Consider the following 13952-nt stretch of genomic DNA (forward strand, 5'->3'; position numbering starts at 1 on the left):
GTTTAGGCTAGAGAGTGAGAAATATTCGAATTTGGCGCCAAAAATCCGCCATTTTGTTTTTTTAATATTTTGATATATCCAGTGTCACTCTCACAGTAAATACGAATCTAACGACACCTCTCAAGTCAAAATCCATCAAGCCGTTTAGGCTGCAGAGCGTACCAAACAATTATACATGCATACATACATACATACATACACTCGAAAAACATAACCTTCCTTCTGGCGCAGTCGGGTAAAAACACTTACTCTGAGGTACTAAACTATATAGTCACTACTCCAAACTCCAGTATCCCCTTTTCTTCTGGTAGAAGGAGAAGTTCAAGGATCTGCTGATTCTACAACTGTTCATTGCAGTCTCCTTAAAATGTAACTACTAATGCTACATACTTATGTAGGTAAACGCTTCCTCAAATTTTATTCCAAGACCATACTTCTAGAAGACCCTATTGATGTTCGTATATAGAAGACTCACTCACAAGAAACAAAGAAATAAGACATGATATACAACGTGTAACAAAATACCCATATACATCAAGAAGCCCTGATGAAAACAGGTTGAATAGAATCTCTACACAAAGTTTCACCTTAAAATACGTTTAAAAAACAAATTAGTACCAAATACTTGGTATCGCATAGTTCTTGATTTCAAATCATATAAACGTGTCACAACACTACAGGGAACACTCGCTAATATTACGAAACATTTCTTCTGTCAATCTGATCACCTAGTACCTGTCTACCTAATTTTGATTCGCCCACCGGCGCGATTTGAAAAATTCATAATTTGGTACCATGAAAACATGAGTTTAAAAAACCCTTCCCGTATCGTTTGTTATGTTATCTAGAAACCGTGCACTTGATATGTATACCCCCTTTTTGTTACACTTTGTATAAGAGAAGGTGGAAAGCTAGAAAGAGAAATCGAAGAGCATCGAACCTCCTCGTGCGAGTCTCCCAATCTGCCATTCAAAATTCAATTTTATTTATATTTACTTTAGTGACATACATGGCTATTTATTAGTTTCCTCTGCGGCAGTTTCCCACGTATTGTGCCCAAAGTCTTCGGGCCTTTATCTCCAAACCCTGCATCGAAGTTAATACCTAACTCCATCCTATAATCACTATACTGGGTTGATGTAAGTAATTAAGGAGCCCCGTACACATTCATCAACACAGCCAACTCATGCACACTCACACACACGTTTAAATAATTTTGATTTTTGTTTTTATTACTGTACTGTTCTTATTGTATTTAAAATCAGTACTTACTGTTGTGAAGGAGCGGAGTCTTTGAATACAGGCATTATCTGCTTAAATGAAGACTCCAAACCCAATATCTGTTTGTGTATAACTTTTGGATACAATAAACGTTATTATTATTAATGGTTGCTAAAAACTAATTACATCGGTCGGGAAAAATAAATATTTCATGATTTGATCTGATTGCAAAGTAATTTTATTTGAAATAAAAAAAGGTTTTGGCAAACAATGATTACGTTGCAATATCTGGATGTGTCCGTTGGTAGGTGGTACAAAGGATACGGAGAGTGTGTTTTGTTCAAAACTTCAAAGTTAGAGAAAACAGACGACCTATATTATAATACTAGCTTCTGTCTGCGGCAACGTGTCCTGTGTGTTATTCCAGACCAAAATCTACTCCTGTTCTTAATTTCATTCCGAGGCTGAAGAGATCACCCATTTTGACGAGATTGAGTAAAAAACATACACCCAATTCCACAAACTGACAAACATTCGCATTTATAATATATATTAGTAAGATTAGAAAAAAATAGAGGGCGCTTTAGGCGCAAAAACTCTAGTTGCTCGTTGCTTGACTAAAAGTCCCGGTGTGGTATGAACCTAGTAGAGCTTGCCTCCATCAGTCCTAGCAATAAGTGTTTCTAATATTTTAGTGGTTTATCCTCAATTTACGGACCTCCGACAATAAGCAAACATGATTTTTGTAGTTCCACTAGGTACGTCACAATAAAAAAGTAAAAAAAAACATAACTAAAGAAGGTGTTATGACAAGTCTTCCAATTTGGTTCGACTAGGCAACCTCTGTCACAAGATACCTGACACGCCCGGGTTGTATCGTCGGTTGTGGCTGTGGTTGTGCTGCCTTCCGCGTCGGTTTCCCGCTTTTCTTTTTGCGCTTTTGCGCAGTTTTCTTCATATCTGCCAATTCTTTCTTAGCCTCTTTCAATATTTTGGTTTTTGCTTTTATATCATTGTCTGTTTGTATCTTTAATTGTCTAAGTTCTGCTATTTCTTTCTCTAGTTGATCTATTGTCTGTTTTACCGACGCTTGCGTTTTACGTGGTTTCCTTTTGGGTGGGGCGCTGTTATCTGCCGAAGCTGTAACGTTTAGTGTCAGTGATCAATCTCTATATACAGTATGTTGCAGGCGAAACTCTTTACTAGTCAAAATTACTATTGAATAGCAAAAACAGTGAATAACACTTTTGATTAAAATAACAGTCAAAAGTAATTTTGTTCAATGGAGCTGGTTAAATGTATTTTTGGCTAGTTAAAAGTTTTGACTGCAAATTGTATCTTCGAAGATTTGGGTAAAGTGGTAAAACGATAGGCGTAAAGATTAAATAATTATTAACCTATCATAGAATGAAATACAACAGTTCTATTACAGAACCAAATAAAAGAGGCCAACCGACGTGGTAGGCGTAGGTAACTTCAAACTCTGCGGACCGAAGAAGGTGCCCCGCGTGCGAAGTCTCTGGTAGAAGGAGTATTAATGTGTTACATACCCGCTCCCGCACCCACGCCACTGGGGCCAGCTTCCTGGTCGCTCATATTTTGTCCGTCTCCTCCTTTGCTGTCGCTAGTAGTTTTAGTGTTAGCGTCAGCTCCTCAGCTCACTGTAATGTTCATGAAACGTTTTATAGATTTTTTACACTTTTTCCGTTACTCTGTTTCTCTATAATACGTCTGTTGTCTGTCTGTTTGTAAAGGAAAAAATCAATTGCTGTTCGTTAGTCTGTCACTGAGTTGCTTAGGTACTACGTAACGAGACCCTCAGTCATGGCATATGACACATCTAATGTACTTCCTTCAATTCATTGAACGTTGCAGTGGCTAAATATAGCTGTGTTCATAGATTCCCGCTCTTTTTCCATGTTATTGGGCACTTTACGATAAGTTATCATTCCCTCTAAGTAGCTATTTGCACACTGCATGGTTTGCAATACATTATAAAGCAAAATATTAACCGATCTTACTAATATTATAAATGCGAAAGTTTGGGAGGTTATGTGTTTGTGTGTCTTTGTTACTCAATCACGTCAAAACTGCTCAAGGGATCGGGATAAAATTTGGAACAGGGGTAGATTATGGTCTGCAATAAGCCTTAGCATACTTTTTATCACACGCGAATGCGGGCGAAACCGCTGAAGACGCCAAAATAAATAAGGCGGGAACGCTTGGACGTTTATCTATGTCTATAAACAGATTACTGCATTTTCAGGGTTAGGAGATACCAATCCAAGTCGGTGCTAATGCAAGTCGCTAGAAAGTCGAAGACGATGATGGCTCGATAGACGATGATCAAATATGAGGATGGCGAACCAAATTTTAAATTACTTAATTTGAAAAAGTATGAAATTAACTTACTTTGTTGTTGTTATTTGTCACCAAACTTCTGTGCAATTGTAAAGAACTTCAATGAATTAGATATTCATAAAAATCCACTATTATTGTCACATATAGGTTACAATTTCACTTATGAATGAATAGGTAATGGGATTACCTACTACGGATACTGTGAAGTGCAACAGTATTTTTATAATACTTGTTAATCCCTGAACAGGTTGATAGGGAAATAGAAAATCTATACTATAAGAAATGCTAATGCTCTAACAGAAATGCGTCGCGTAACATAAATAGGTAGGTATATTTCGGAAGGAAATAATATATAAGTAGGAAATAGGTGCCTCGTTGATTTTGTCTCAGACTCTCATGGTTAGTGATTGGGGTTTAAATGAATTGAACTGAACGAAACAAATCTGCTTGAAATAAACAATATAGTTTGTGATACTTACTTAAATACTTGATGAATGCGAGTAGTCTGCGCTCAGAAATTATAAGTACAGTAAGCGAGCGCTCAAATAACGTTGTTGGCGGGAGAGGTGCACCACAGATAATAAAAAATAAAACGATTTGTTAACTCGTATATAACACTTATTACTCAAATTTTGTTCAAACTTTTATTAAACAATATTTTTGTTTTACAAATGAATACAGGGATGATGCGTGTTAAAATATTTCCGTCGTTCTGGTGGGAGTAGGGCGAGTGGGGGGCATACGCGGCGTGTTAAGATGGCGTCGCTTGGTTTTTATAGCGGGAAGCGCTGTGATTGGCTGATAACGCGCCAGATGTGCCAACCACAGTCCTTTTTTTTTTTTTTTCAGGAGGGAAAATCATCCAATGACTTCTCTCGCCAGGGCAAAGCGAGAGGGAGTGTCAGACTCTTACTGACTAAAAACCACCCCGTTCCTACTCCTGCTTGTCGAGCCGGAGCCCCGGTAAACCCGCTAGGTAGTCCGCAGCTCCGGATTAAGCATCAGCCCTACTGGGCCCCATCTGTGGTGGTCTGATGGCTCTTTAAGACGCGCGCGGAACGCAACGCGCCGCACGCACGGGTCTGGTTCTGGTCGGGCGGCGAGCTACCCTTGCTCGCCGGACGGCGAGCAGACCCGCACTTACGGTGGCCGGAGATCGTCGCGCGATCCCCGACGCCCGGAGTGTCTCTCGCGACGGCTGGGGCGTGAGGAGGTTCGTTCTCTCACGCGCCCCGCCTCCTCCTTAGCTAGCATGACTGCTTCGCAGAAGGAGGAGACGGCATCCCAGTCCCCCTCGCTCCGCACCATGGCTTGTATCAGTGCCGGACGCGAGAGGGCGCCGTCGCCGACCACATCCCTGAGGACACGGCGGTGCTCAGCCCACGCAGGGCAGACCGCAAGCGTATGTTCCACCGTGTCCTCCGGGCGGTCTTCGCAGTGATGACACCCGGGCCTCGATAGTACCTACGGTTAGTTTGGAAATTAAAAATATAGGTTTAAACAAATAATAGCAGTGCCGGCGTTAGGGGGAGGCGTGATGGGGCGATGGCCCAGGGTGACAAATTCTGGGGGGCGCCAAAAAATTAAAAACTACTACTAACACTTGATATTGCTTCCCTCAAGTGGGCGCCACAATATTTTCGCCCGGGGTGTCACTGGCTCATACGCCGGCACTGAATAATAGGAACCTATTTCTATATTCGATTTAATTACTCTACTTCTCAATCACACACTCTTGGCAGAGTGGTCGTGGTTGCTTCGATGATACTAGGAGGTTGCGTCGTCGGTCTTCTGAGCATCAATTGCCTTCCTGGCAATGGTTTTCCATTTCAGGCGCTTCATTGCGTTGCGAGAACATTCAGCCATTGAGTTTTGCGTGATTTTCTTTATACTGTCCGTCCATCGGGTTGGTGATCGACCTCTGGGTCTCCTGCCTTCCACGCGGCCCTGAACCACCAGCCTCTCGACTCTACAAATGTTCGTAAAAAGACCGGTTTGCAATGCAGTACACACGACGCGATACCGCCGCGCGGGAATCGAACCGGCGAACCGAACCGTTGCAGAGTCACACAAAAGCCAATCCACTGTACCAATAAATACTCTATTAGGCTCATGAATCGAACAGGAGCCTGCTAGATCGGCAGCCATGTTTACGATCACTCGACTACCAGGCAGCAATCTGCAGACCACGTCATCACTTAGAGCAGGGATTGCGACCATTGGCGGGCACTCGGGCAGCACAATATTTTGGGCACGCCTCTCATCATAAAATCTGTCTTATGTGTGTCGGTATTTCAGATATGCATTACATTAAAGTAACGCAAATGTCTCCAGTTCAGCATAAAATTTGTTTAACAGACTATCTACTACAAAAAATAAAAACACAAGGCACATGTCGCACATTTAGAATAAAAGTGACTTAACTCATAATTTCTGTAACATTCGATTTTATCATAAACTGGCGTTACAAAAAATACTCTACAACCAAAGTACTAATCAATAAATCTAGTAAAAATCAATCGTATATCATGGAATGCGGAAGAGATGTACTAAAAAGTATTCATTACTATAATTTTCTGAGACTTTCTGGTTCATTTCCCACAACTTGCAGTTTTTGGATTCGGTCACTTTCATTCTACCGAAGGGTGCGATGTGGCACCTCAAATACATTCTTTTTTTAAATGGCACGTTGTTACGTATACCTGCCAATGCTAATCAATACATGGTTGGACATAACTGGAGAGTTAACTTACTGAAAATACTCTCTCACATTAGTACTCTATCAAATCTTCGAGCTTAGCTTACAACCAGGCGAAATAGTGGCCAAATGTCGACCAGTCCAATATTATGTATATAAAAAAACACTTACTCTGAAGTATTTAACTATGTAGTCACTACTCCAAACTCCAGTATCCCCTTTTCATCTGGTAGAAGGAGAAGTTCAAGGATCTGCTGATTCTCCAACTGTTCATTGCAGTCTCCTTAAAATGTAACTACTAATGCTACATACTTATGTAGGTAAACGCTTCCTCAAATTTTATTCAAAGACGATACTTCTAGAAGACCCTATTGATGTTCGTATATAGAAGACTCACTCACAAGAAACAAACAAATAAGACATGATATACAACGTGTAACAAAATACCCATATACCTACATCAAGAAGCCCTGATGAAAACAGGTTGAATAGAATCTCTACACAAAGTTTCACTTTAAAATACGTTTAAAAAACAAATTAGTACCAAATACTTGGTATCGCATAGTTCTTGATTTCAAATCATATAAACGTGTCACAACACTACAGGGAACACTCGCTAATATTACGAAACATTTCTTCTGTCAATCTGATCACCTAGTACCTGTCTACCTAATTTTGATTCGCCCACCGGCGCGATTTGAAAAATTCATAATTTGGTACCATGAAAACATGAGTTTAAAAAACCCTTCCCGTATCGTTTGTTATGTTATCTAGAAACCGTGCACTTGATATGTATACCCCCTTTTTGTTACACTTTGTATAAGAGAAGGTGGAAAGCTAGAAAGAGAAATCGAAGAGCATCGAACCTCCTCGTGCGAGTCTCCCAATCTGCCATTCAAAATTCAATTTTATTTATATTTACTTTAGTGACATACATGGCTATTTATTAGTTTCCTCTGCGGCAGTTTCCCACGTATTGTGCCCAAAGTCTTCGGGCCTTTATCTCCAAACCCTGCATCGAAGTTAATACCTAACTCCATCCTATAATCACTATACTGGGTTGATGTAAGTAATTAAGGAGCCCCGTACACATTCATCAACACAGCCAACTCATGCACACTCACACACACGTTTAAATAATTTTGATTTTTGTTTTTATTACTGTACTGTTCTTATTGTATTTAAAATCAGTACTTACTGTTGTGAAGGAGCGGAGTCTTTGAATACAGGCATTATCTGCTTAAATGAAGACTCCAAACCCAATATCTGTTTGTGTATAACTTTTGGATACAATAAACGTTATTATTATTAATGGTTGCTAAAAACTAATTACATCGGTCGGGAAAAATAAATATTTCATGATTTGATCTGATTGCAAAGTAATTTTATTTGAAATAAAAAAAGGTTTTGGCAAACAATGATTACGTTACAATATCTGGATGTGTCCGTTGGTAGGTGGTACAAAGGATACGGAGAGAGCTTGTGTTTTGTTCAATACAGAAGTATTGTTAAGTTAGAGAAAACAGACGACCTATATTATAATACTAGCTTCTGTCTGCGGCAACGTGTCCTGTGTGTTATTCCAGACCATAATCTACTCCTGTTCTTAATTTCATTCCGAGGCTGAAGAGATCACCCATTTTGACGAGATTGAGTAAAAAACATACATCCTAACCCACAAACTGACAAAATAGAAAAAAATAGAGGGCGCGTTAGACGCAAAAACTCTAGTTGCTCGTTGCTTGACTAAAAGTCCCGGTGTGGTATAAAACTAGTAGAGCTTGCCTCCATTAGTCCTAGCAATAAGTGTTTCTAATATTTTAGTGGTTTATCCTCAATTTACGGACCTCCGACAATAAGCAAACATGATTTATGTAGTTTCACTAGGTACGTCACAATAAAAAAGTAAAAAAAAAAATAACTAAAGAAGGTGTTATGACAAGTTTTCCAATTTGGTTCGACTAGGCAACCTCTGTCACAAGATACCTGACACGCCCGGGATTTATCGTCGGTTGTGGCTGTGGTTGTGCTGCCTTCCGCGTCGGTTTCCCGCTTTTCTTTTTGCGCTTTTGCGCAGTTTTCTTCATATCTGCCAATTCTTTCTTAGCCTCTTTCAATATCTTGGTTTTTGCTTTTATATCATTGTCTGTTTGTATCTTTAATTGTCTAAGTTCTGCTATTTCTTTCTCTAGTTGATCTATTGTCTGTTTTACCGACGCTTGCGTTTTACGTGGTTTCCTTCTGGGTGGGGCGCTGTTATCTGCCGAAGCTGTAACGTTTAGTGTCAGTGATCAATCTCTATATACATTATGTTGCAGGCGAAACTCTTTACTAGTCAAAATTACCATCGACTAGCAAAAACAGTGAATAACACTTTTGATTAAAATAACATTCAAAAGTAATTTTGTTCAATGGAGCTGGTTAAATGTATTTTTGGCTAGTTAAAAGTTTTGACTGCAAATTGTATCTTCGAAGATTTGGGTAAAGTGGTAAAACGATAGGCGTAAAGATTAAATAATTATTAACCTATCATAGAATTAAATAAAACAGTTCTATTACAGAACCAAATAAAAGAGGCCAACCGACGTGGTAGGCGTAGGTAACTTAAAACTCTGCGGACCGAAGAAGGTGCCCCGCGTGCGAAGTCTCTGGTAGAAGGAGTATTAATGTGTTACATACCCGCTCCCGCACCCACGCCACTGGGGCCAGCTTCCTGGTCGCTCATATTTTGTCCGTCTCCTCCTTTGCTGTCGCTAGTAGTTTTAGTGTTAGCGTCAGCTCCTCAGCTCACTGTAATGTTCATGAAACGTTTTATAGATTTTTTACACTTTTTCCGTTACTCTGTTTCTCTATAATACGTCTGTTGTCTGTCTGTTTGTAAAGGAAAAAATCAATTGCTGTTCGTTAGTCTGTCACTGAGTTGCTTAGGTACTACGTAACGAGACCCTCAGTCATGGCATATGACACATCTAATGTACTTCCTTCAATTCATTGAACGTTGCAGTGGCTATAAATAGCTGTGTAAATAGCCACGCCAGCGATTGCCGCTCTTTTTCCTTGTTATTGGGTACTTTACGATAAGTTATCATTCCCTCTAAGTTACTATTTGCACACTGCATGGTTTGCAATACATTATATAGCAAAATATTAACCGGCAGATCTTACTAATATTATAAATGCGAAAGTTTGTGAGGTTATGTGTTTGTGTGTGTTTGTTACTCAATCACGTCAAAACTGCTCAAGGGATCGGGATGAAATTTGGAACAGGGGTAGATTATGGTCTGCAATAAGCCTTAGGACACTTTTTATCCCACGCGAAACCGCTGAAGACGCCAAAATAAATAAGGCGGGAACGCTTGGACGTTTATCTATATCTATAAACAGATTACTGCATTTTCAGGGTTAGGAGATACCAATCTAGGTCGGTGCTAATGCAAGTCGCTAGAAAGTCGAAGACGATGATGGCTCGATAGACGATGATCAAATATGAGGATGGCGAACCAAATTTTAAATTACTTAATAAAAAAAGTATGAAATTAACTTACCTTGTTGTTGTTATTTGTCACCAAACTTCTGTGCAATTGTAAAGAATTTCAATGAATTAGATATTCATAAAAATCCACTATTATTGTCACATGTAGGTTACAATCTCACTTATGAATGAGTAGGTAATCCTACCCCACTGTAAAGTGCAACAGTAACTAATATTTTTTTATTGCGACAAAATATTAACACAGCCGCTTGATATGACTTATTCCGTTATTTTGCGTTATCCTATAGATAAGTTTGTCGCAAATTCATACATAGAAACGCATATCACGTTTTATTGATGTGTGCGCAGGATTTGAATGTGTTAGAAAATAATTATGTACCTACTATAGGTTCCTAGGTATCAGCGTGTGTGTTGGTGATAACATTTGATATTGTTACTGTATAATTGTAAGATAATATTTGTTAATCTCCGAACAGGTTGATAGGAAAATAGAAAATCTATACTATAAGAAAAATGCGTCGTATAGAACTTAGAAGGTGCCTAAGTTGATTTTGTCTCAGATTCTCATGGTTAGTGATTGGGGTTTAATGAATTGAACTCTACGAAACAAATCTGCTTGAAATAAACAATATAGTTTGTGATACTTACTTAAATACTTGATGAATGCGAGTAGTCTGCGCTCAGAAATTATAAGTACAGTAAGCGCGCGCTCAAATAACGTTGTTGGCGGGAGAGGTGCACCACAGATAATAAAAAATAAAACGTTTTGTTAACTCGTATCTCATATATAACACTTATTATTGAAAATATGTATTAAAAATAAAATTGTTCCTCTACAATCCTTTTCTTCACCATCATTGCTTTCTGTTGTTTTTGAGGGCTCTTCTTGGTTTGGGTCTTTTGTTTTTTTTGGGCCAACATTTTTTTCTGTTGTATTTCTTTCTTCTTAATAATTTCCAACTTCTTCTTAGTTGCCTCTATTTTCTTTTTCGTCTGTTCCAATGTCTTCTTGTGAGTTGCTAAATCTTTCTCTAGTTGTTTCCTTTGCTTAGCTATTGATTCTGGAGTTTTACGGGGGGTAGGCTTCTTTTTGGGTGCGGCAGTAGCAGCATCGCCTGTAGCTGTCAAAATAATAATACATACTAATAAGTAGAGTGTTTTGATATTTGGGAATTCTCGAAAATTTCCCAGTAACAGCACAGATAAACAATATGCTCAGTACCTCTACTACCTACATACCTATACTATATGGCAATAGGTTCACTCACCCCCCTTACAAAGGATGAACAATATCTAACAGTTAACTGGTAAAAAGTGGGTGTTGTGCACCACTGTGAAATTACCTATATGTATTTGTTTAAAAACAAAATATAATCCCTCTCTAGGATTCTCTCGTGTCGTGGGTACGATTACAAACACACAAGATTGTGACACAAGTACGTTTGTGTGACACCCACCTAAACCCGAAACAACAATTTGTGTATCACACAAAAAGAGTTGCTTCGAACCCCAACGTTGTGCGACAGTCACCGTGCCAACCATGTAGTCTGCAGTACAGAATGTGTACCTATATCTTAATATCTTTATGGGGGTTCAAAGACGTGACGATGGATGGATGGAATCATGGAAATAATAACTTATGGTGCACTGCCTACCTGGCTCGGGCGAGTAGCAGTAACCGCACGCGTGGTCCTCATCGACCTGATCGCTTCCGTCCACCCAGCCAGGATGCTCTTCATCAAATCGAATCAATCGCTGACGAAAACCGTCACACATTGTTCACTGGAATACATAAACAATAACCAGTTTATATAAGAAAGCTAGTTAGTTCGTTAGTTGGTGATAATTATCACTTTGACTGCTAAGTAGAAAACTTAATGTTGGTGTTGAAACTTTCAGTAGCGTCAGGCATGATGTGATGATGTTATTATGAAAAAAAATGATTGTGGGATTGTCCTCCACATTTAAGGTCTGCGAGCATCTACGGAAGAGGCTGACAGACTCAACACATAGGTAGGTACTTAGCTCATGTATGTATGTATGATGTTTATATACATCTCTATCTCTATATCTCTATCTCTATATCTCTATACATATATAAAAATCAATTGCTGTTCGTTAGTCTCACTAAAACTCGAGAACGGCTGAACGGATTTGGCATGTTTTGGTTTTCAATTATTTGTGGATGTCCAGGGAAGGTTTAAAAAGAGAAAAACTGTTTAAGGCGGTACGAAGTTTGCCGGCTCAGCTTGTTATATATATAATGCATGTGTTCATATACAATTATACATAGATATATTATGTGTGTGTGTGTGTGTGAACATATATACTGTAATATTTATTGTACATATTATATTACAATATTTCAATAAAAGCTCAAACTTATACACCTAATGTTGTTGCCCTACACCACCCTAAGGTTGAATATTAGAGAATCCCAAATTGGCATTAAGTCCACCATTCTATCAATGTATACCTATATACGTAAAGTGTAAAATAAAAAAAAAGTAAACTTACCACTTTAAGTATGTACAATGTGAGCTCCAAATCAAGTATTGAATCGACGCACGCGACACAAGTTTTAAATGAATTAGGCGTAGATTCGCATATACGTTCCGTTACATATTACTACCTAAGTAGAAGCTATTTATAAACGCTTTAAAATATTTTACAACTTTATATGTAGGTACTAAACTTTAACTGCTTATAATTGTCCAATTATTATTTAAATTAATAAGACAATGGCCAGTTTTTATTTGGTTTAAATACGTTAGTTAGCTAACGAAGAAGCAGAAATATGAACACTGTCACGCCAAAGATAGGTCTGCATGTGTGTGTAACGGAGCCGATTGGGTTAGTAAACAGGGAGCAACACACACTAGCTGATTACGTGCAACTCGTGTAAGCTGTGATTCATAGTCAGGAGTACCTAAAACGTACAACTTTGCAAACCAGTAGCCTTAGTATGAGTTTGCTTTACGTTAAAAGTAATCGAAACAAGAGCGCGTGCGGCGCTCTGATTGGCCGGCGCAAATGAACTTACTAATCAGAACGCCGAATGCGTGCTCGTTTCGTTTTCGTTCGACGTAAAGCAAACTCGTAGTAAGGATAGCTACAGATTATCCCCTACATAGCTAGATTCGTTTAAACAGTTAATATCGATTACATTATGTAATATGTATCTATTAGTAATGTAACGAATGTTGGAACATTTTTTAGACATTCGCCGATGCGAATATCATCATCATCATCATCAGTCTGTTCTCGACCACTGCTGGACATAGGCCTCTCCAATGGCACGCTACTGAGCTCGATCTTCAGCTCTCTATATCTGCCAACGATATTCGCGAATGCGAATGCGATTGGCGAATGAACCTTATCTATGAATCGAACGTTATTGTGAACCAAAGGTCCAAAATTTCAAGGTTTTTCAGGCATAGGTTTTGTATTGAAGTTGGCTTTCCTTTTTTACATTTATGTTTTTTGATGGGATTTGAAGATTACAATAGTAAATAGAAATTATTGTTTCTTTTCGTACCAGAAATCTACGTATGGTATTGTTATGAAGGAGATATCTCACAGTGAGTCGTTAAGGAATGAATGTCGTTTTTTTCATAGACGAAGCAACGCAGAATAATACCTACTATAAATACATAATTATGCTATTAATTATTTAGGTAACACGATGTGACTATGCATGGCGTTGTATTACGCTGCTCGGTGTCACGTAGCCTGCCTGGAAAACGTCGGTATATGACACCCTTCGGCATAAATTCTGTCTTGAGGAACTTATCGAGATATTGAGTTGGAACTCGCACCACAAACGAATTGAAGTTGGTATTTTGACGTGGTTCCAACCTTACGACCCTCAAGCAGAGCAGCATGTTAGGTCCAGTCAGTCCAGTACCGCACTGATTGCGAGAAGTAGGCTTCTTCTTCTTCCTTTGAACTTTGATGAAGCCATCCTCATCACACTCAGGCTTTTCTAGACAGTGCTATATCGGAATGCTTGTTACGGCTTCACAGCGCCGGTTCTGCTTACCCCTTTTCGGCTGCTTAAGTAGTGAAGCAGCTGTTGTGTTAGCGGCACAAATTGCGGCGTAAGCTACTTTAGGGGTCGACATAGCTTTACGTGTGATGTTCTCTGCACGTGGAGAGACACGAGGAGCGGCGGCACCC

At 39.1% G+C, this 13952-nt stretch overlaps 1 protein-coding gene across 6 annotated transcripts; it reads right to left on the reverse strand.

The window, feature by feature from the left end:
• Nucleotides 1–1436: 1436 nt before the first annotated feature.
• LOC118275419 (uncharacterized) lies at nt 1437–12593 on the reverse strand. 6 transcript variants are annotated; one of them, XR_004783596.2, is made up of 5 exons: nt 12291–12593; nt 11429–11555; nt 10422–10894; nt 8960–9070; nt 7643–8549 (listed from the first exon to the last, which is right to left on the reverse strand). XR_004783596.2 is itself a non-coding variant. In XM_050695434.1 (3 exons), exons 2-3 carry the CDS (start codon nt 11547–11549, stop codon nt 10587–10589), a joined length of 429 nt encoding a protein of 142 aa, XP_050551391.1. In that variant the 5' UTR covers nt 11550–11555; nt 12291–12586; the 3' UTR covers nt 10538–10586. The 6 variants fall into 6 exon arrangements, 1 of the variants encoding a protein (XP_050551391.1); XR_007705540.1 differs by lacking the exons at nt 7643–8549; nt 10422–10894; nt 11429–11555; nt 12291–12593 and adding exons at nt 1437–2361; nt 9826–10252; XR_007705538.1 differs by lacking the exons at nt 7643–8549; nt 8960–9070; nt 10422–10894; nt 11429–11555; nt 12291–12593 and adding exons at nt 1437–2361; nt 2772–2882; nt 4062–4212.
• Nucleotides 12594–13952: the final 1359 nt, after the last annotated feature.

The sequence above is a fragment of the Spodoptera frugiperda genome, chromosome 8 (assembly GCF_023101765.2).
Source record: "Spodoptera frugiperda isolate SF20-4 chromosome 8, AGI-APGP_CSIRO_Sfru_2.0, whole genome shotgun sequence".
NCBI lineage: Eukaryota > Metazoa > Arthropoda > Insecta > Lepidoptera > Noctuidae > Spodoptera > Spodoptera frugiperda.